The 23,708-nt window shown below is 39.6% G+C and overlaps 1 protein-coding gene across 5 annotated transcripts in view; it reads left to right on the forward strand.

Moving 5' to 3' along the window:
* GLRA2 (glycine receptor alpha 2) overlaps nt 1-23,708 on the forward strand; it is a 190,327-nt gene that overhangs the window by 44,628 nt on the left and 121,991 nt on the right. For 2 of the 5 annotated variants that reach the window (XM_089511644.1, XM_089511645.1), the window contains exons 3-4: nt 2,068-2,135; nt 16,259-16,482. In XM_089511644.1, the coding sequence (XP_089367770.1) occupies nt 2,068-2,135; nt 16,259-16,482 (292 nt within the window). Of the gene's footprint in view, nt 1-2,067; nt 2,136-2,231; nt 2,300-16,258; nt 16,483-23,708 lie in introns of all 5 variants that reach the window. The other 3 variants (XM_089511643.1, XM_089511647.1, XM_089511648.1) reach the window with 2 other exon arrangements.

Here is a 23,708-nt window from a genome sequence, read left to right on the forward strand (position 1 = left end):
AAAAGGTCAGAAATAATTGTTACAATTGAAATAGATTTAAAGTATACTACGCCATAGGGAGAAAGGCTTGGACTAAGTGACCTGGCTCTCTCCAGATGTGCTTTCTCTGCCCTTTAGGTCAGTCTGTTGTTGGGGGGCGGAGTGTAGATGGGCATCTTCAAGGACCCTACTCTTTCTTCTCATAATTCTTTATGTTTAAACCTAATTTGGATGCCTAAATAAAGGATTGTCTACTGTAAAGTACTGCACCTGGCCACCTTAGCACCATGAGTTAGTACTAGATGCCCCACCATGTGCAGCAGAGGGGTTCAGGAAGTGGTTGCATAACAGGCTGCCTGTATTACCTTTGATAAGGATGATTAATATGAATCAAACAAATGATCAGTAGCAAATGATGGCTCCAACTTCACACACACACAAATCAGAAGTTAGTCCATTTCCTCTATGAGGTTCCCCCTAGAAACTCCCACCCTTTCTCCCTTTTGTTGGCTGATACAAAACAGACAGTAGGACTTGGTTTAAAATACTCAAAGAATGTATTCTAGATGTGCTTTCTGAACCCCTAACAGACATGATATGAGTCACAGTGAGAATGTTATATTGAAGGTCTTCTATGCAAAGGAATCTTGTCACAGCTTTGAGGCTAACCGAGTGAAAGACATTGTAGAATAAGCTTTCGTCGACTTGGGCTACTTACTTCCATGCATTTGAGGAAATAGACCAAATCTACAAAAGTTTGTGTTACAATGTAAAGTCGAAGGCTTTCATGGCCGGCATCCATAGTTTTTTGTGGGTTTTTTGGGCTACGTGGCCATGTTCCAGAAAAGTTTCTTCCTGACGTTTCACTAGCATCTGTGGCTGGCATCTTCAGAGAATGCTTGCCTGGAAAAAGTTGGGTGTATATATATTGTATGAGCCTGGGAACGCAGGCGTGATTTGCATGTGGATTGTTCTGTGTTAATGGCCAGCCTCAGGCTGGGAGGCTAAAGCAAAAGAGGTTTAATGTCTGCTAATTGGTGATCATTATCTGCTGGGAAAGCCCCTCTGAATGGTTTCCCATTTCCATTTGCATTTGCTGAGTCCTTGGCCTGATACAGACAGCCAAAATAAAGCTGCTTCGAGTCACTTTGGAGGTATGATGTTTCAATGATGCATGAATCCTAAGAGTCTGGAAGCTGCACCAAAGCTGCACTCCAGTCCTTAGGACTGGAGTGTGGCTTTGGTGCGGCTTTTGGACTCTTAGGACGCATGTATCATTGAAACATCATACCTCCAAGGTGACTCGAAGCAGCTTTATTTTGGCTGTCTGTATAGGGCCCTTATTTTGCTATTGGTAGCCAAATTTTGTTCACTTTAAGGGTTTCTTCTTTCCGGTTGAAATTATCCAGATGTTTGTGGATTTCAATGGCTTCCCTGTGCATCCTGACATGGTAGTGGTTGGCATGGTCCAGAATTTCAGTGTTTTCAAACAGTATTTTATGCCCAGGATGGTTTGTGGCATGTTCTGCTACTGCTGATTTTTCTGCCAGAAAAATACACCCAACTTTTTCCAAGCAAAGCATTCTCTGAATATGCCAGCCATAGATGCTGGCGAAATGTCAGGAAGAAACTTTTCTGGAACATGGCCACATAGCCTGAAAAACCCACAAAAAACTTGTGTTACAACTTCTTTCACTCAGTTAGTTTCAAGGTTGCTACAAGATCCCTTTGCATACTGATATTCCAGACTAACATGGCTATGTCTTCTATGCACATTCACTTGGTAAAATGTCCTGTTGAACTAGTCATCCCTTAGAGTGCAATAGAGTATATTTCTACTACAGAAGCTCAGGTGGATCAGATTTTAGCATGTTTTGCAAACCGCTAAATTGGTGCATTGCACATCATTTAACCTGGAATCTATCAATATTATTTGATCACTGTAAGTCTTGTCTGTTGTTCTGCCTCACTTTTTGCTTTGTTTCAGCTGCATCTGTTCCAGGTGTTGTTTTTGTTTTTTAAAAAAGTTAATGGTGGAGAAGAACTTTTGCTCTGATATATATTGCAACATTTTTATTGCATCCACAGGTCCTCCAGTAAACGTTACTTGCAATATTTTTATCAACAGTTTTGGATCAGTCACAGAAACCACAATGGTAAGTGTGGCAATGCCACCGGCGCAGAAACAACAGTCCTATATATGTCATAAACACAACCTGTCAATTTTTTTCTATTTATTGTTCAACTTGCAGGTCCTCCTGTAAATGTTACCTGCAACATATTTATCAACAGCTTTGGTTCAATAGCAGAAACTACAATGGTGAGTGGGAAATGACCGTTGAAGCCATCTTGTGAAGGAAGGTGACATGCTTTGGATTTAAAATATTCTAGATATACACTGACATGACAACTGTCAACTTTAAGGCAAATATATAATATTCAGTAGAGCCAGGCCAACATTTCATGATCTGAAGTAGAGGAACAAATGTCCCCCTCCCCCCATCCCCATGCAAAGTCAAGCTGTATATGTAGTTAGGAGCAGCTTGAAGTCGAAAATCTGAAAAGGATCTGTCCCTGATATTTAAAATACAATAATAATAAAACTGAGTCTTCCATTTTGCTGCAGCTTCATGATGTCTAAAATCATCTGCATGGGGCAGCTTCCTCAGACTTTGACAGGGTTGTTCCCATAGATTTAACTCTAAGTGAAGAGTGACATAAACAATGTTGTTGTTTTTTTGTTAAGGATTGATGGCCAATCTTTTTGTCAAATATGCCATAAGTCAAATTCAGAGTATAGAACAACTCTGTGCTAATGTTCATTATGGGACATATATTGCACGACCTCATTCATTGTAGTATGAATTTACCTCTTAACTGGTGAGGTGGGGGGAAAGCAGCTGTGCAACATGGGAGAAACAATTGAAAGTATTGACCCTATGCTGTACTGAAACAGAAGGGCCATCCTGTACCTGGGCAGGTGTGACACTCAATCCCACTTCTGGGGCCACTGATGACAAACATTGCATAGGTTAGTCACCTGTATGACTTGAATATACATAATATGGGAATCAAGTTTATTTCATTGGTAGAGAAGTGTCTTGAAGTTGTCTCAAAGTCTAAAACTCAAGGCAAAATTTAGCCAAGGTTGAAGCCATGCTTTTTAAATTACTGCTGATAACATTCTGCTCCTATTCTTCACAAAGGATTTTTCCAGGAGGAAGAATGGCCATAGTAGGGGGAAAATAGCAGGGTAGTCGATCTAGATATGTGATACAGAAGGGTGTAATCTCCAGAGGAAAGTGCCCTTTGATTCCCAAACTTTTGGCAAGTACCAGGTGCATTGACCTCCATCACACTTTTGTGTGAAGGAGTATGCAGATTCCAGATTCAAAAAGACCTATCCTGTCTATGTGCTCAGTCTGCTGAATCTCCATTTTTGGGCAGGCTATTGTTCTTGTGATGGGGCACCCCGGTGGCTAAGTGACCAAACCTCCCTTTTAATATCAAAGTGATATAAAAGGTTGACTAGGAGTGATGAAATGCTCAGCCGTGGGGTTATAGTCTATATTCAGTACAGGGCTGTTCTTATCTAACTACATCATAGAGCTGGCAAAGGGAGTGATGTGCAATAGGATTGAACTGAATTGAGACCAATGAGCTATGGTTCCCAATGCATATCAGGCACTCTTGCTGTCCTATTATGCATTTTCGCAATTTAGTATCCCATTTTTTTAGCATCTCTGCTCCTTAGTCAATGGCACACTTACATTAACTTGCATTGAGTAAAAGATGATACAAGATTCTGGCAGCAGATCATAGTATGATGTGGTATGATAACATATAGTAATATGCACAGGGATATTCTTTAAATGGATGAATCTCTATCCTGCCATAAGGGAAAAGGTAAAGAACAATAGGAAAAGAGATGTGCAGCTTTTCCAATTTACGTGCCAGCTTAAATTATGCTTAGTTATCAACTTTTATGAAAGATCAATAGAATTGTTAACAGGGCAGGTTCCTGTCTTATGCAACCTTTAAAACACAGTGGTCCCAGATGGAAAAGATAAAGAAATAGAGCAGAATCAAGTAAGCATAGATCAAAGGCTGTTATTGCAAGTGGATGCCACAGATTTATCCATGATTATCTGCACATTCTCTAGTAGCTACTAGTGTGCCTTTGAAAACCTATAATCACTAGTGGCCAATTAGGTGTTTCACTGGGGGCCAATTAGGTGGACCTAACAAGGCAATAGAAGGAAATTGACTTTTCTGTTCTTAGCCTTTAGCAATGGAGGCAATAATAGAGACAGAGGGGGCCCAACCAGTGCTATGTAAGTGCCCATTTGATTACTTACTGGTTGTTGTAGTAGCATCAGTGGCCAGCACCTACACTGGGACAGTCACCCAGTTAGCATGCATGAGCTTGCATAGTATTGGGTGTACCATCCCATTTCTACTGTTCTCTGAAGATATGGGCACCAGTCAAGATTCTGGGCTAAATAGGTGGACCATGCTTTGAGACTTGTTTTGTGCCTGCTAGACTTGTCAGAGCAATCTTCCCAAAAAAGTAGGATTTTTGTGAGGTTTTTTTTCTCCTGCAATTGTCTCGCTTTAATGTTTAATCTGATTGATCACAGTCGAGTCTGAAATGGTTCCTAGTGTGAACAACACACATATAAATCAATCAGCAAATCGATTTATATTATAGTGGGAACAAGGCCTTAATACACATAGAACAGGTAGTGAATTCTGGAGAACAAACCAGGCCTAAAGAAACATTTTAAAACTCAAATTCTGCAGAATATAGAAAAATCCCAGAGGAAAGCAGCTAATGACCTGACAAAGTCTAGAACTTAAGCAAGGCCTTATACTCCCTATCTTTCTGGGAGGGGGGACTTGCCAGACCAATCTCTACAACAAATGCAAAATTGTAGGAAACTAAAGAGGAACTTTCCAATATCTATGAAGATAATGGCTCTGAATCTGGAACGGACAATTTAAAGCTCTCAGTCTGGCCACCTACCACCTCCAACAGTTCTGAGGATCTGCTGATGTGGTGGGTCTTGTCACAACTATTAAGATTCCTGAACATGAATCATGGACATTAACACTGTAGTCGTAACATGCATTTGCAGTATGTTAAAAGCTAATGTATAGCAACATCTAAACCATCTGTGGTTTGAAATATTTGCCTCATCACGACCAAAAGCTTGATGAAGACTCATTCAGGAATATACTTAATACAGTGTTGGTACCCTTAAAGATAATGACAGATATCCTTCTTAGAGTGGTAAGATCCCGAGAAGACTCTGTGAAAGTAGCTGTAGGATTATCTTAATGCAAAGAGAGAATGACAAAATATTAAGGAATGGAAATCCTGCATGTCACTGACTTTACAAGATGGCATTCAATGACAATATTTGCACGATCTAATGCTGATTGCATTAATCAGAATCCTCCATTGCTTTGATTAGATCCCCTCATTGCATTTGACTGTCTATAAAATATGTGACTGTCCGTCCGTGTTCATTATTGCATTTCTGCTAACCGAAAGGCTAGATGTTGAAGTAGATTCAAACAAAGTCTGTTGGCTGCCATATTTGCTTTAATCATGATACCTGCAGACAGCATCAAAGGAGCTCTGATCAACTCAGTGCTATTCAGATGTCTGATACTGATTTTCTTAAAGCTGTCACCTCTTTAAATAGTAATTGTGACATGTGTTTATAAAATGTTCAAAAAGGCAGACATCAACCCTCGCTCATCTGCTTTGCTTTCTGAACAAGACTTAATGATGTGATGAACAGTACTGCATTCTTGTGGTCGTATGATATCTTAAATTTCATGGGGCATTGAGAAGTTATTGTGTCCTCACAAAATACTGGTTGACAGAATGAACATAAAGTGTGAAAATTCAGTTTTGCAGTGGTCTAGGGACACTACACACATTGTGGGTGGTATGTCTGTAGCAAAATGACCATGGCTCATATATGGCTGATATACTGTATATACCATTTTCTGAATATTAACAGAAAGAGATAATGACAAAGATTTGAGAACAAACTTTGGCATGATAATTATTCAGTGAGCTTCAAGTCCATAATTAGAAGGAATAGGCAACTTATAGCTTTCTATATGTTGCCAGACTGAAATTCCCATAATCCCTCACTGTTGACTGTGCTGGCTAGGACTGATAGGTGTTGCAGTCTAACATCTGCCTAGCCCTGATCTAAACAAAGGAATGTGAATTCTGTTTGTGATACACCGACAAATTAAATGGGAGTTCTGAGTTTTCTACAACTAGACAAACAATTCTCTCGGCCACATGAGTTATACTGGGCATCACTGTTCTTCTGAGTGGCTTTTCAACCATCTTATGATGGTTGGTGGCAAAAGACTGAGAGACTCTTGACATATAAAAGTCTCCAGTCAGAATTTAATACTGTTATTCTTGAGTTTTATTGGGCAAGACTGTAGGTTCACATCAATGTTTTGCAATAATTTGAATGTGACTAGATGTTTGTGATAATGTATTCATGGAAAATGTGGGGGAAATGGAAGATTACTCATTTGTGTGTTGATTTTATTTTGGTTTTTTAAAAATATACTTCTTATCCCTTTATATGAAATCCATGTTCTAGAACAAAGGGGGTAATTTCTCTTTTCTCCTGCCATTTTTATTTGAAATACCCTCTTTTCTGTTACAAGGTACTGTATCTCCTTGTCATGAAAACAATGACATTTCAGAAATTTGACCATAATGCACCCTTTAATGTAGTTGGATGTAATTTTGTAAGGTTCTATTTCTCATTTAAACATATTTCCCTCAATTTGTTTCTCTCCACTCTAACAGTGAACAAGAGGCCAACATGTGTTTGAAAATTTGTGCCTTTAAAAATATATATTAAGGCAGAGGGCCAAAATTAGATTAACAGCTATTCAAATAGCATACTGCTACAGCCAAGAGAGAATGTTTCCAAATATATCAGAATGATGGATATATATTTAATTATACATATTGAAACAGACAATGTTTACACCCAGTTTGAGCATATGTATCTATATAATTACATATGCATGTTTACTTACTGTTAAATAGATCAATTTATCACCTTTAAATTACACTGGTGTCACGCTTTGTCTTTTAGGTTATTCCAGGAGAATTAAGCAATTCTGCCATCTAAATTCAGCTATTGTGGCAAGGCCAAATGCCCTTGTGAAAACTTCCCATGGAGGGCAATACACAGATGGGAACACTAAACAGGGCTTATTGCAATTAGGCTTTTGTGGAATAGAATAACCAGGTGCCATAAAAACCAATGTCTCTCTACCTTCAACTGTTGTTTAGAACAGCAATTCCCAAATTTGGCTCTGTAGATGTTTGGGATTTCAGCTCCCAGAATTTCTGACTATTGGCCAAGGTGGCTGGGCATTCTGAGGTTGAAGTGCAAAATACCTTGATGACCAAAGTTTGGTAATCACTGGTTTAGAAGAAAGATTTTTGTTTGACTGTTCCTATCCCTGCCTGAAATTCTATGGCACGGCAAAATGTATCAGCAGAAAACTTAATTTCCGCTCAACTATTCCATGTTTTACCATCTACTTTCTGATCCTTGCTCTGGTTTTGTTTTTTGGAAAGGGAGAAAATTGCTATTTTATGATGACTTTACCCTACACTTGTTTGTTTTGTCATTTTAACATGCTTTCACTTTGTTTTAAGTGGAGCTGTTATTTGCAATCCTATGCCTCCCTATTTAGCAGTAAGGCCCTTTGAAACCAATAGAATTTGATTAGACATGTATAGATTGTGCTGTTAACTTTTTTATGCTATTGCTTTTTGCTGGTTTCAGTGGTTTGTTGTTTTAATTCTAAACTCTGGGTTTTGTGAAGCTGTTTTTTAATCACTGGAATCCACTTTAGAACGTATGTTTTGGGCTGGAAATAAACAGAATAGAAAGATATAATGAAGAATTCAATACTATCTCCCATCACCCTGTTTGAGAACTGTTGCCATGTCAACTGCCAAATATAAATGGTGATACAACTACATAATGAGAAATCTAGTGTATAATCCAGAAACAGGTTATTACCCTCTTGAAACTAATAACCTCAGAGACAGGCATGTTATGAACAAATGTATATAAGGAAGCCTATGGCAGTAAGTAGCTATTGTTGTTGTTTCTCCCTGTCTTTTGTAAATGCTAGGCTTGGGAGGCTACAGATTAGGATAGTCTCTTGAGGATGATGATGATCATCATCATCTCCTCCTCCTCCTCCTTTAAAGGGTAATGTGTAGTTCAACTCTTAAGGATATTAATTCACCTGGTGATTTCCATGCCAGAATGGTGGTGAATCTGCTCTAGGTATTATTCTGAATTTTAAAAGAGCTATCCAAGGTACAAAAACCTATCTCCAGAATAAGTCCAGGACCTGGGACCTATTAAAAACCAGAGTGTGACATAGACACACAGATGTGACATAGACATAGAAGCTACCAGAAAACACTGTGACCTGAAGTTTGCTCAAGTTCAGTAGAGCCAAGCACTTAACGTTCTTGGAATTATATCCTTTATACAGATCATATTACAATTAGGATGCTTTACAGAATCTAGATGTCAAATAAAAATCTTGTGGCATCTAAAAGACACATGGCTGCATGATACATGTAGACTTGATTCCAGCTGTGCTCTTTCTCCTAATCTGACCCCCAAAGCGCACCATAAAAGCCAGATACCTGTACTAAGCAAAGGAGTTCTGTAATGGTGCCAAGTGAGGGTGCTGAAGGTTCAAACAACCAGCTCCCTTCTGGCAGCAAGCGATGGTACAATGAACAAAATCAGACCATGGTACAGTGAACAGAATCAGTGGGGTTCAGTCACATCTCTTCACACTGTAGCTTGCTAGTAGAAGGGGTCTGGGTTTTTCCACCTTGCTGTCCAGCACAGCAGAGTTCTGTCCCTCGGTATGGCTGCCTGGATTTCATTGTGAGTTTGGGGAACAGGAATTTGCAGTCATAGCAATGGCACCACTATTGTAAATGTAAACACCAAACAGTTACAAGGTTGTAGGCCTAGTTTATGACATGGTAAATGTCTAACAGTATGCTAGATTCCCAAGGTTTATTTGTCATAAGCTTTTGTGGACCATGGCCAACTTCATCACATCATATCAGATGAAATGGGCTCCATCCCACAAAAGCTTATGTCAAATAATACATGTTCATCATTAAAGTGCCACAAAACTATTTGTTGGGTTTGCTACAAGAGACTAGCACAACTGCTTCCCACAAAGTTTTAAATAATAACATGATTGCCTGTTTTTAAGATGGCTTGCTGCCAAGAGCCTTTCCTACAGAAGCATTTTTTCCACCATTGGTACTTCAGTTAGTCTCCAAAGTTAATTGCATTCTGAAGTAGCAATTTTTAAAATTCCAGAAACCCCCAAAGCATATTTTCTGAACTGAACTGAATGAATGAAGCTGCCTTATTGTTGAGACAGGCCACTGATCCACTCAGTCCCAACCTGTCCAGTGTGATTGGCAGGTACTCTCTAAGTCTCCAGGTAAGGAATCATGTTTGGCAGTACTTCCTGAGATCAAATCCCAGGTCACTGAGCTGTTGGAAACATTCTCTCTGTTCAACTCCCCGGTGAACTTGGGGAAGCTGTTCCTAAATAGGCTTATTGAGCAGAACTAAATTTAGCAACCAGCTCAGTGCAAGGCTATTAACTTAGATTTCATCAACAATAAATTCTCCCTATTATCCAGTTCAATGGTTTGTCTAACCAACACCAACTCAGACATTTTTCAAATCAAAGACTGTCAGTGTCATGTTCATATACATTCTACTTGTTGTGAGCAAAAATGATCTGAAATGTAAGCTTGTTCAAAGGAAGATATAGGATGGGGATCTTGTAACTTGAATCCTTTAACTTCACTAAATTTTGTTACTATAGAAAAGTTAAAAATATCAGATTCTAGATCAGGAACCTATCTGTGCAGCTACATTAGTTGTATAGCAAAAAAGCATCTCCTGGCCCAATAACTCACCCATGATTTATTAGACAGCAGCCACTGTCCTCATGTCAATTGGGTAAAGCAGACTAATATTTCTATCCTCATGCTTGCTGGTGCAACAATCAAAAATAGGACCACTCTGTTGTAATTCCTTCTTGCGCCAAAGATCGATGGTGGGAGAGGGGTAGAAAAATCAGTCTAATTGAGAGGAGGTGGCTGCTACCTGACACATCAAGATTAGAAGGCTTTCACAATTCCTACACTATCTAATAGTTAGAGATCATGAATACAAATCAGTTAAAATGCATAACCATAGGTTACGCATTAGAAATTTTTGATTTGGAAGGTGAGGGAGGGCAGGTACTTTCATCCCATTTCATAGAGGTTTAAAATATCCCATCCTGTTCTATGATCTGTTCAGGATTAAAGCTACAGGAACCCCATCCTGTATCCAGCTTAGCTACCCTAAGGAGCAGTGACATTCACCAACAAATTTCATCCTTCTATTACTCACACGTTCAGATGAATAAAATTTACAACTTTGAATGGGTTTGATTTTCATATGTTAAGATTTTCATATCTTAAGGTGTTAGCTAGCTGGAATTGTAAACCTTATCTATCTCAATATATATAAAAAAGGCTCTGGCTGCATAGTTTCATACATGTCTATTCACCAGTAATTTCCACTTAATTCAATGGGACACATTCTCAGGTAAGTGTGAGTGGAGCCTCACCTTAATTTCACAGTGAGATCCTGGATATTTATTCTTTGCCCCTCCTTACTGTATACATGCAACATCTTACAATTCTCCTGAAGAGTAGCAATGGTTATATTATCATCACATTTGTTATAAGTCCTACATTGGTGGCCTTTAATTAAAAATCACACAGACACACAAATCCTAGGATGATTTATTTTAGCACAATGAATAATTAAGCTGGGTTTTTTTTTTCATGCTAAAAAGCCTCCACCCCTCCCAATGTACAGTTAACCATAATGATGTTGATATCCTATGGTGTATTTAACATTTCTATTTACATTTCTGGAAATCTTTCACTGATTTCATTACCTCAAGTTAAATGAGGAGGCTGTGGAGTGGAAAGCAAGACAGAGTCAACCCATGGAACAATAATGAAGCAGAAAAGCCACTCATCCTGAGCCAAGACAAGCCAATGAACCCATATATGAATTGAAACTGAGGTCTTGGGTCTTTTCTTGAGTGCTTTGCCTTGCAGGCCATATTTCTAGCCATTAATCATTCATTCAGCATGCCTCTTCTACTATTTTAAAAGCAGTGTCCCATGCCTGTTTATTCAGAAGTAAGTCTTACTTTTGTTTAAAGACCCCGTTAAATGGTTTTAGCTTAGCAGCTTAAAATCTTATTTACATGTTGAGCAGTTTGGGCCAAATTAGAATGCTTCATCAGATTTTCATTAGGTTTGAAAAGAGAAAAATGAGATGAAAAAGTTACTTTTTTGAACTATAAAATTTTGGGAGAGATTCTGGAAGCTACACTTAAAAATATGGGCCAAAATTCTGTTGTAAATCCTGCTTAAAGTAGATCTATTGAATCAGCTCATGAATGCTGACATTCAATCAATTCTGCATTTGACTGAATGGGTCTACTGCAATTGGGACTAATCAACTGGATGCTATCAATGTTTTCTATGCTCAGTGTGAAACCTCCTATTTTGTGAAGAGAAAAAACATTACAATTACTACTTTATTCATTTTTGCAGAATTTTTTGCTGATCAATCCATGAAATAATAAGTCCATTCAATATAGGCTGGGTTGAAAAATGGGCCACCTTATTTAAATGGTCACCTATTTATAACCCCCCCCCCTCAAGATGGTACATGGGGAGAGACCTAGCAGCTGGGAAATGTAGTCTATCCTAGACCTTATCCTCAGCTTCTCCTGGGTGAAACACCTGAGCCCTTAGGATAACTTATAATCTTGGTTGCTTCCTGAGTGACCAAATACTGGAAGGCAAATCCAGGGATCCAACCTGCTCCATCAGAGGACTTAAAATAGGGGCAAAACCCTTGGGCCAGCTGTAAGAATTGTATCTATCCCCTCCCCCAGGTTGCATGACATATAGATGCAACTCCAAAGGCCTATCCTTCACCAACTAGATACCATATATGTTTATCAAACTGGTCTTTTCTCTCCCCACAACCTGCCAAGTCACTGCCTAGTTAAGACTCCATCCTATGCCAATTATTCAGTTCTCCCTAGATGAAAAAAGGGGGCAATTCCTAACCAACCATGAAACAACCAGCAAAATCAGACTGTGACAGAGGCAGAATGGTGAATCAAAAGCCAGAGAGAAAGACAGAGAAGGAGGCAGCACATGCTTTTAAAAGCTCCAGGGCCACCCCTACACTCTGTCTCCTGGTACATGATGCCAGGATGTGAATTACTGTCCTCTCATCATGCAAGACCAGCAAATGCATCCCCTCCACTGATGCTCCATGATGCAATGGGGAATCTGAAATCGCTTTCACTTGGGGCAAATGTACTTCCTGCCACAGCTGCTTGTGGTCAGATGGAAACTCTGTTAGTATGTCTACATAGCTCCCATTCAATTCAAAACAGCTGCGGGAGGAGAGGGGCCAGTTCTCTGCCCTTTCACAGTGGATCCAACAGGTGCTTCAACTACTCACAGTCATTGTTTCACAGATAGGCACCAGCTTAAGCATCATCTGCATGACTGTGTGTGTGCAAGCCCATGTGTGTTTGTTTTTGTTTGAAAGGGGGGTTTTTGCTTGAAAATAATACTTCACTGTAATTTTATTTATTTATTTATTGCATTTATATCTCTGTCTTTCTCCCAAAATGGGATCTAAGGCAGTTTACAATAGTTTAAAAAACAAACGCAGTCAGAACATTGATTACAAAAGTTAAAAGATAATTAAATATCAGTTTTGTTAAAATCACTTAAAACATGTTCACACCATAGTTTCAGTACACACACATGCACACACACATATTAAAATTTTGAAGTACAGCATATCACATTACACACACGCTACAACTCCATAGATAAAATTCAGAAGGCCTGCCTAAGTAAGATTGTCTTCACCTGTTGGCAGAAAGGCAAGTGCCAGGGGAGCAATTGGGTCTCCTGTGGAAAAAAGCTTGATGGCCTGGTAGCAGCTAATGGTTCCTTACCAACTGTGCCTGTAGGGTAGTGGGACTATGAGAAAGCCCTCCCATACAGATCTTAATGCATATCCGGGTTTAGTGAAGCCCACTCTGATATATGTTAAAATGTATAATCTCATCCAATCACAAAACATCTAGTGAATGTCAAGATGTTGAGAAAGATGCTATGTAGCTTTGGTTAATTTCACAGAGGTCAAACAAAGCTTCCCCTTGCATTGTCTTTCAATATAACATTCAGAAGGAAGAAGAGAGGTGACACATCTGAATTTCTCCAGACAACAGAGCCAATTTTCCCTATTTTTTTCATGTTGCACTAGTGTCTTCATTGCACACATGCCCTGCACTTTAAATCCTTATCTCAATCCACCTCCTCTCACACATAGTGGCAGTGGGCAGGGGAAATGAAAAGGTGCAGATGTCATCCATCCATATAGTGCATTACATTTGATGGAAAATGCATTATTTGAATGCATTTGTTCCTATCCACACCCCAGATAGTCAGCTATGTGCCACTGGATGAAGGTCTAGAAACACCGATAGTCTCTCTGCTTGGGAATAGCTCCACACCTTTTTGTCAAAACATTTGTCAGGTGCAGGGAAGAATGTTCATTACATGAGATTCCTGTTTCAGCACAATATACACAAAAGTACTAATATAGCCTTTGGTTTAACAAATATATATAGATTAGCAGGTAATGCAGTGTTTTCTGAATAGCCTCACAGGCACAGTGATAAATAAAAATATCATCAATGGAATTTGAAGGGTTGCCATTCATAGGAGGACTTGAAGATTTTTATGTATTATTTCTATTGGTTTTCAAGTTTTTATAAGGTTGCAGTGACCCAGCTTTCACTTTAGAACTGAAATGAGTCCTCCAGATGATACTGGAATGCAGTTTCCATCATTCCTCACCTCTGACTGTGCTGGCTAGAGCAGCCAGGGTTCCATCCCCACAACAAGCTGGGTACTCATTTTACCAACCTATGAAAGGATGGCAGGCTGAGAGGACCTTGGAGCCCTGCTGAGGATCAAACTCACAACCTTGTGACTGCAGTACTGGCATTTAATCACTGCACCACTAGGGCTCCCAAGTTTCCAAGAGCCCTTTAATAAAAAGTTACACCAGTGTCAAAATTACACTGGCCATGCTCATTTTCTTGCCGGCACCTAAAATACCTCTTCTTGCTCTGTGTCTATATAGCTGGGAGCCAAGACAGGTTAACTTGCTACAAAGTCTCCCATCCAGCTGGGCTACAGCTGATGGTTAATGGAAAGGACTCTGAGGGTCCTTAGCTTCTGGGCCAGTCATAAGTGGCTGGCAGCCCTTGATAGGGCAGAGGAACACCTGACTAGAGAAGCAAGATCAGCACTTGTAAGAGGCATACTTAAGTGGAGAGAGAAGAGTATGCATTAGAGAACATATTTGAAGAGACTGCTAGCTTACCTGTTGTTTTAAAAGTCATAGTAGCAGGCAGGTACATGCAACCAGCCTTCTTGTCAAGTAGAGAGTAAATATTAATTTATTTGCTGATATCCTGCCTTTCTTTCAGAAGTGCGACTGAAGGTGCTTACAAGATTAGAAATAGATAAAAAGAAAAGGAAATACACCCAAATGTTAAATTGAGTTAAAAATGTATAATATAAAAAAAAAATTAAAAACAATTTGGAGCAGATAACACAAAATCACGATGCCCAATTTCCCCCTTAGCAGCCAGTTAATTACTAGAATAAAAAGTTCTTATTTCCATGATAAAATGTGGTAGCAATGCCCTCTTTAAATCCAATTTTGTGTTCACTCTTGCATCTCACTTTCCCATTTCCCCCTTACACTTTGCTTCAGGTATATCCCTTTTTTCATTCCCATGGGGCATATTTTTAAAATAATATTACGAACTGATTTATAAACTTTACAAGGATTTGAATTTTAAAACAACAAAACTTATCTATCTATCTATCTATCTATCTATCTATCTATCTATCACATAGTCTGGAGTTGAACAGTAGGTAGATTACATTAGATTAACTTGACAGTTTATCAGGGCTGGAAATAATGTTTAAAATATTCAAAAATGATTGAAAAAATAATTCTTAGGAGTTAGGAAACCTTGATGACAAAATAAAACCCTGGACTGATGGGAATCTTTGCAGTTTGGGACTTATTCGGTGCAAAATTTACATTTTTTGTGTGCATAAAACAGCATTCATAAATATTTTCTCCATAGAAATATGCAAATTTTGCACAGAATAAATAACTAAATACAGCATTTTCTGCACAGAAAAAACTATTTCTGCATAGCATGAATTTTGTGAAGAATAAGCCCTGAACTGCAAATAGTCTTTGAAAATTTCATAGTTTTCAAAGTTTCCCAGCATGTTACATCATTTTGTCCAGTGAAGGCCTAAATACCCTAAAGGTCTTGTCTGATCATGGAAGCCAAGCTGGATCAGTTCTGGTTAGTACTTGGATGGGTGACTGCCAGCAAAAATCAGGTGCTGTAAGCTATATTTCAGAGAAAGGAACTAGCAAAACCACCTCTGGGGTATTCCTTGCCTAAGAAAACCCTATGTGATTCATGAAGTCACCATAAGTCAACAGGTGACTTGAAGGCATATACACACACAAGAAAACCAGCCATTTCAGCAGATGAAACCCTAAACCAAGATGATATGGGCCTTTGCTTCTTAGGGGACAATATCCCATCCTTTCTCCAGCTTTCCCTCTCTGTGTCTCAACCAGATCTTTGCAGGCACACCCTCTATAGTATTCTCCACTCACTGAGTGGTCCATCTCTTTTTTCTGACATGGCACAAATATATTCATGGTTTGTTGTTCTTTTTTCATATAACTTCTGTTTCATCACAAATGGCTCCCTTGCAAAAACTTAGGTGAACCAACTATGCCAGGGCCTTATTCCTAGAGGCAGAAGGAACAATGTCTTTATCAGCCAACCCTATAGTGCCATGGTCAAAGCAAAACATACTGTTCCATTTGCCAATTGTATCATTCATATCTGTCGCAAAGTTTAAAAGCACTGTGACATCTAATAGGGACCAGAGCTTTAATAACTTGTATGCCTGACATTCCTGTAGGACTACAGAGTGAACATTTTTTTGAGACAGCAGTGGAACGACTCTCGTCTTGCCTACAGTGAGTACCCTGATGACTCCTTGGATTTGGATCCTTCCATGTTGGATTCTATTTGGAAACCTGATTTATTCTTCGCCAATGAAAAGGGAGCAAACTTCCATGATGTTACAACAGACAACAAACTTCTGAGGATTTCCAAAAATGGGAAAGTGTTATATAGTATCAGGTAAATCACTCTCTTTCTCTTTCTCTCATTCACTCTCCTTTGGGCATATGTTTGATATTCAAAATGTGTCTTAGATCACAGAACATAACGTATATGTTCTATTTTTGTCGTTCCTCTTTCATAATGAGGCTTACAGGAGGAGATCTTTCTGCTTCATCTTGCTGAGCTTGTACTCCTTTAAAGTAAGAAAATCAAGTAGTAAAAGCTAGTCTTGCTGAAAATGTGAAAGCGTCTGATAAACTCACACCTCCCAGTTATAGTAGCTTCCATCATCATCTGTTGGAACAATCTTTGAATACCCACCCCCAAAAAGGAGTGACTTACGCTGCATCTGCACTGCAGAAATAATCCAGATTGACACTTTGTTGTGTCTCTAGAGCTCTCTGACAGAGAAGGCTAAATACTCCACAAAACTACAATTCCCAGAATGCCATAGCAGTGAGCCGTGGCAGTTAAAGCAGTGTCAACCTGGATTCTTTCTGCAGTGTGGATGTAGTCTTAGAAGCACCCAGGTATATCTGTCCCAGACAAGCTTTCTTGCTTATACAATCTGTTTATTTTTGCATTTTTGAACATTTTAAAAAATAGAGAGAGAGGCACGCACTACACTGGAGTGGTTCTAGTTATGCTCTCACAAACTTACATTGATGAGACCTGATTAAGCAAGACACATGCAGATAATCAGAATGATAAAGAGCCTTAAAATAGCAAAGGAGAAGCATGTGTTGTACAAATGATCCTTGCAGCATGCATTTCCTATGCTCCTTAGCTAGCATGCTTCATTGGGCTATTAATAGCTGAATATTTGCAATGAGCCTTGAAGATGGAACATCCACACTGTTAACTGCAAAAATTAATCATAATTTTTACATTCTTCCTTTTTTGTTGTTGTTTTCTCCTCTTTTCCTCAAGCTCTTAATTGCTTAATGAACCATTAGCAGCTGTTATTTTAGATTTCACAAAATTGTTCTTAGGTGCAGTACAGGTTTGAGGAGATTTGTCTACATAAGATACTCAGTGCAAAAGGCATCTAAAAACCCATTCACTGTTGCTCCCCCCCCCCCCCCCCGCAAAGCACTTGGCTATTGTTTCTACAACCCAGAGATCTACACCTATATATTCTGACTTCTTCCTGTCTTAACCATGTTATGGCCCACCCATATCCTTTGAAAATCAACAGTTAAAAGGGGTCTTGGAGGCATAACAGGAGAACTGATTACACAATCAGGACAGTGTACAGAGACATATAAAAATTAGAGAGATAGTTGAGTTTATATCTCAGGTGCATCATTGGCTCACTGGTCTGATTCATACATATATCATTTTTGCAGAGGGGGAGGCTGGGAATATGATTCTCATTTCCCTCATCAGCATGTACCATTCTGGATTCTCAAAATCCTTGTCTATCAGAAAAGAAGCAAATAATTACAAGCAAATCATCCACAGATCCCCATCAGTAAAATGGGCATTATTGTGACATATGTAGACTGCAGTGTATGGCTCAGTGTTAGGCTGAACCATATACCATTTCTGGTTTACTGAACAGCTTCTGAAGTCCCCTGCATGGCCATTCACTGCTTCTGCAGGCACGATCACAGAAGGGTCTGGCTACATCTCTACAGCCAGATGTAAGATGATTATGCTAGACTGAGGCTCTTGGAGGACCCAGCAGATCTCAGTGCTGGTGTCATCATTTTACTTCTGATTATGGACAGATGATTCTGCAATCTTCTCCACTCTCCATGGAACTGGAGGAAGGGGGCATCATAAGCTGTCTTGTAAGTCAGAGAGGAGAACTGGGTGCTGTGGGGGGGATGAAGTGAATACCAACACCCCCACATGCCCAAATGAGAACATATTACCAGCTTGATAGACAAAGGGAATGCTATAGATATAACATCTTGATTTCAGTAAGGCCTCTAACAAGGTCCCCCATGATATTATTTCAGACAAGCTGGTAAAATGTGGGCTAGACAATGTGACTGTTAGGTGGATTTGTAATTGGTTGGCTGGACAAACCCAAAGGGTGCTAAACAATGTCTCCTCTTCATCCTTGCACTGACAAGAATGTCCCAATGCACATTGGGTGCTACCAATGCCTGTCAGATCTCCCCAGCCAGCTTCCCAATGTGCATCAGTTCCATTGTGCATTGGTCCTGTTGTGCATCTGTCCCAATTCACCTTAGGTCTCATTGTGCATTGGTCCCACTATACATCAGTCACCTTTCTGATTCCCTTACATAGTAATGTAACAGCAGCCCCTTGCTCAGTATGGATGTTGCAAAACTGTTCAGTTCTATTTCCTGCATTTGTAAGTTCACTTATGAAGATGTAAATCCCCAAGTGATTTTTGGCTGATAGGAACTGAAATTGTGGCATTTCGTGAAAACATTTGCTATCCTACTTAATGGGCAATTACTTTTACAGTAAAAATATCACTACCTTACTCTCTGAGGAACAAAATGACGTACCACTGTGTTTTTGGGTCCAATAATTCTTACATTGGCCCACATTATTTTCTCTTTATATAAAAAAAGAGTATTCTGAGAGGGAACTTTGAATTATCACAGTAATTGGACACTATAAACATGCTACTTAACCAGGATATTTTATCACCTGCTTAATCCCAAGGGAAAAAAAAGATTTTTTCTGTTTGCTTGAGTGACACCAGAACCATCTTACTGGAGGCAACAGTACAGCTGAGTGCTATTTGGAGCTCAGATGGGTAATTTTTCCGACATTTATCCATGCTGCAAAAGTAATATTTCAGGCTGTCATATCAGATTTGTAAAATTCAGATGCCTGAATGAAATTTAATCTGAAATAGAGTAAGCATAAATCATATTTTTGTGTTGAATCAAAAACATATCACCTCCCAGTTGTGTTCTAGTGAGCATAAATTCATTTTCCATGGATGATCAACATGACGCATGAGTACTGGCACCATCCATGACCATCAAAGGTTTAGCTTTACTGAATTTAGAACTGTATTATGATACCTTCCAAATGGCCAAATTTGTAAAAACTGATAACTCAATAGCTTGGATTCAAATAGAAAGAAAGATGCTACCAAATACTATAAGGCAGGTATATTTTCACCTAAAATAAAAAAAACCCTACAAGATAAATTGCAAACCTGTTCCCACTGGAGATGTTTAATATATGGTTTATATATTTGAGGGAGACAGCCAGCATAGAGTGTTGTGCTGTGACTCTGGAAAGTAGGCTTCAAATCCCAGTTCAGCCATGGAAAACCATGCAAGGCTGGGGGGAACACAGGCTTTTTGGCCAGTGTGGACAGCTTCTTAAACCAACAGACCTATCATGCTACAATTGATGTTAATATATGTAAAGAATATTGTAATAACAGCACAAATAAAATAACAGGTATAGCTTCAAAAGCTGGTGGTGTTCAGTCTTTCATGAAGAAGCAGGCAAACTTGGGGTTGGGTAGGAAGTGCACTGGCTCCCAAACCATGCTATATATAGGTCATACTCAGGTCATGTTGCTGCTGCTAGCAAACTTACTGCAAGGCCACCATGTTTAGGTACATTGGCATCATGCAGTACCTTTAAAACAAGACATACTTTTTAGACAAGACACATAGAGAGCAAGCATTTTGCTTTCTTGGGAGGATTCCAGTAGTTCAATTCAGCTATATGTCTTGTTTCAACAGCAAACTGGTGAGAGTTTTGTAACAGGTGGCCTGTCAAAATTCAACAGCACAATAAAAAATAGAGCAACAATGTTGGGGGGGGCGGGGAGAGAAGGGCCTCTAAAACTGGGCAGATGAGGCTCAAGCGACTGCATGATGCCCATTTCTGCTTTAGTTGCTACTGATTGGCAAAATTCACTGGGAAATTCCTTTATTTAAGCCCCATTAATGCTCACACAGTTCTCATTCATTACAGCTGATTTGCCTAGGAAACTCCTTTACAGATCAATCTGCACTTGGCCCTTGGCCTTCTGTCTTTGATGCCCACACCACATGGAGTGTTTAAAATTCCAGAGATTATTCCTCAAAGCTACAATATTGTATGCAGATCTGTTCCTGTCTGTGCATGCACTTGGCTTTGATGACTGTAATGTTATTCTATAATCAAATGTTAGAATTTAAGAGGATTTTATTTCCCTAGTAACATTGCCTTATCATGGGAGAGATTAACAAAGTCAGAGGGCGAAGGTCATGATCATGACAAAAAGTCATTCTTTGCTCTGCAAACAGCCAAGTTTTCTTGCCTGCATTTCTCCCTCCTGTCTTACAGTGACATTGGTTATGCCCTGATGGTGACATTGACAGGTTGCCTTGTTTTTTAGAAACCGACATCAGATCTTGCTTTCCCCGGGGAAACTTTTCTTCTCCTTTTTTTTTAAAAGCCCAGCACAAGAAAAATGATTCAATTATCCTCAGGCAAAATGGTATGAAATTTCTTGTTCTTTGGAATGACTTTTTTAAAATGTAAAGCTTTCCACTGAGGCTTGAAATAGCCTCCAAGAATAATGAAAGCAGACTCGAAGAATAAGAAAATATAGAAAATGCTAATTGATGGAGAATGCCGTAACAGCTAGATGTCATAGGAATGGTCTGCGTATGCCCACATGCATCTTCTCCTTTCTGTACTGCATACTTGGAACTGATGTTTATCACTTGTTGATTGCACCATCAAGTGATGATTTGCATGTCCAAATAAGCCCTGACAGATCAAATGGCACAGCTACAGTTTTTCACCCATTTTTAGACACCATGCTTATGAGAGAAAGTCATCTCACAAGTTCGTTGAGTATATTTTCTACATCAAGTGGTAACAATGCTAGTTAAATCCATTTCAGTTCCAGGTTGTAATACAAACATAGGTGGAAAAGTCAAAAGGTGGTGAATATTTCTTCACTAACCATACTTGCTGGTGAAATGTGTGAGCTGTATATATACACATCTGGATATTAAAACAATGATTGTTAACTAGCTCAAAAATTAAAAACTAAAAATTAAAAAGGAGAGCTGTTACTCCCCACACATTGACTGGAAACTGCTGGCTGGTTCCAACTAGACTACACCCACTAACTCAGTGGGATTTACCTATCTGTAGGTTCACCATCCAGCAATTGTTTCAATGGGTCAACTCTAGTTGGGATTAACCAACAGTATTCCAACTCCCTAACTTTCCAAGCTTTGATTTTGGCATTGCTGCTCATTCCTTCAGTCAGGTGGCCACTGAAACAAATAATTTAATTTTCCTTTCCCTTCAAAACACCTTGTCCCTAGAAGTGAGATATGTTTCAACTCTTTTGAGCGTTCAGTTGCGCATTCTATGCTATTTCTTTTAATCTAGTTTTTCCCCCAGACCAGTTTGATTAAGTACACTGCTCTCATATTCTCTCTCTACCTCCCTCTCACACACATATGAATATAGAGACATAGCCATGTTAGTTGGACTATCAGTATACAAAGGGATCTTGTAGTACCTTTAAGACTAACTGAGTAAACTTTGAGGCTAACTCAGCAAGGTATCAACATTAACCTTTTCGCTTGACTTGTGAGGTCAAAATATGTAATTCATAGAATGTTTATGTTCTATTGGGACCAACAATTTTATACATATCTTACATGAAATTTCCAATTCTCATTCACTATTGTGGGTACAGTGTCAACTATAGTTTTTCAAAACTTCCATTACATTCATTACTTTTTTTTCACATGCAACAACTCCCTCACCCCCCCATTCGAATTCCTTATATTGTCTGTCTTTGCTGAGGCAACATGTTATTATTTCCCCAAGAGTGAAAAGCTTAATGAAGGCTTTGAATAATATGGTCTCTAGCTTTTTTCCTTACCTGTACACTTCCAGCACTTGTCCAGTGCGACAATAACAATGATAACACTGATGCCTTTTATTGGCCAACTGAAATGCACAATATACTTGTTGCAAGCTTTCGAAGTTCCATGGGCTTCTTCATCAGGCAAGATGTTACAAACAAAACTGGGGGGGGGGGGGGATTGGAAATGTTAGTCAGATGCCTGCATGTTGTTTCAGTCCTTAGTAAAGATGTTATGATGTGGAGGATATTTTTGCAAGCAGGCTCCTCCTCCTTCTGGCCATGCAGCAATAGGGAGCTTTTCAAAGACCAGGAAATTTAAAGACCCCTCTTTTGCAATCCAATATGTCTCTATTCTAGTGAGGTTACAAGCTCCTAGATAATGGTAAGCAACGTGAGTCACCAACCTCCTAACAACAGCCCGAAGTCTGGTGCTGTTGTCCATGATTATGAAACTACAGCGATTGTCATTGTTGTTGCTGCTGTGCGATTATCTTCCGCTCACATGCAAACCATGTGAGAACAGTCCGGCCAGAGAGAGGAGAAGGAGAGGAGCTGCTTGGCAGCCATTTTGAGACCGTGTGCTCGAGACCGTGTGCTCGTTGCTGAAGGGGCGGAGCTTCTGTGAGTCACATCTGTGAGTCACAAGGGGGCGGAGCTAGCAGACTAGCTTTATATACCAACTTCCAGAGCCTTCCAGAACAGTCCGGCCAGAGAGAGGAGAAGGAGAGGAGCTGCTTGGCAGCCATTTTGAGACCGTGTGCTCGTTTTCGTTTTCTTTAACTCAACAACTCTGCTCAAGTGGCATCAGGTTAGAATCAGATATTGAAACAGAACTTTCCCTTTAAGTGTAAGATAGCAGCCAGTACTTACCTTTAAAGAAGTATTCCCAGTAGATTGACTGTTATATTTATTACTAAAGACTTTGCAGTATGGACAACGAGGGATCTGCCACAGTCACCTGCAACTCTTGTGGGATGTTTCTCTTCTTGCCTACAGAAGTGGAGAACTTCACATGCACCAAGTGCAAGTTGGTAGCACTCTTGGAGGAGAAAGTGCAGCAGCTGGAGTCCAGAGTAGCTACACTTCAGCATATTAGGGAACAAGAGGATTTCCTGGACTCAATAGAACTAACCATCTTGGATGAGTACCACGCAGAGGAAGATGCTAGGGTGGAAGAGGTCACTTGCCAAACAGAGGAGGCAGACAGCTGGAGGAATGTCACAAAGAGAAGTAAGCCAAGAAGGAATTGTTCGGGGAGCTTGCAGCTAGAGAATCGATTCGAAGCTCTTTCCCTTATCAAGGAGGATGAAGAAGAGCAGCATGGACAGACTTCAGGGACAGAGCAGGGGAGCCTGAGAGTCCCACCCGAGGGAACAGTCGCTGCTAAGCCTCGGAGGAGGCGTGTGGT

This window comes from Sceloporus occidentalis, unplaced genomic scaffold (assembly GCF_023333645.1).
Source record: "Sceloporus occidentalis isolate IW3139 unplaced genomic scaffold, rSceOcc1.0.p SCAF_2, whole genome shotgun sequence".
Taxonomy (NCBI): Eukaryota; Metazoa; Chordata; class Lepidosauria; order Squamata; family Phrynosomatidae; genus Sceloporus; species Sceloporus occidentalis.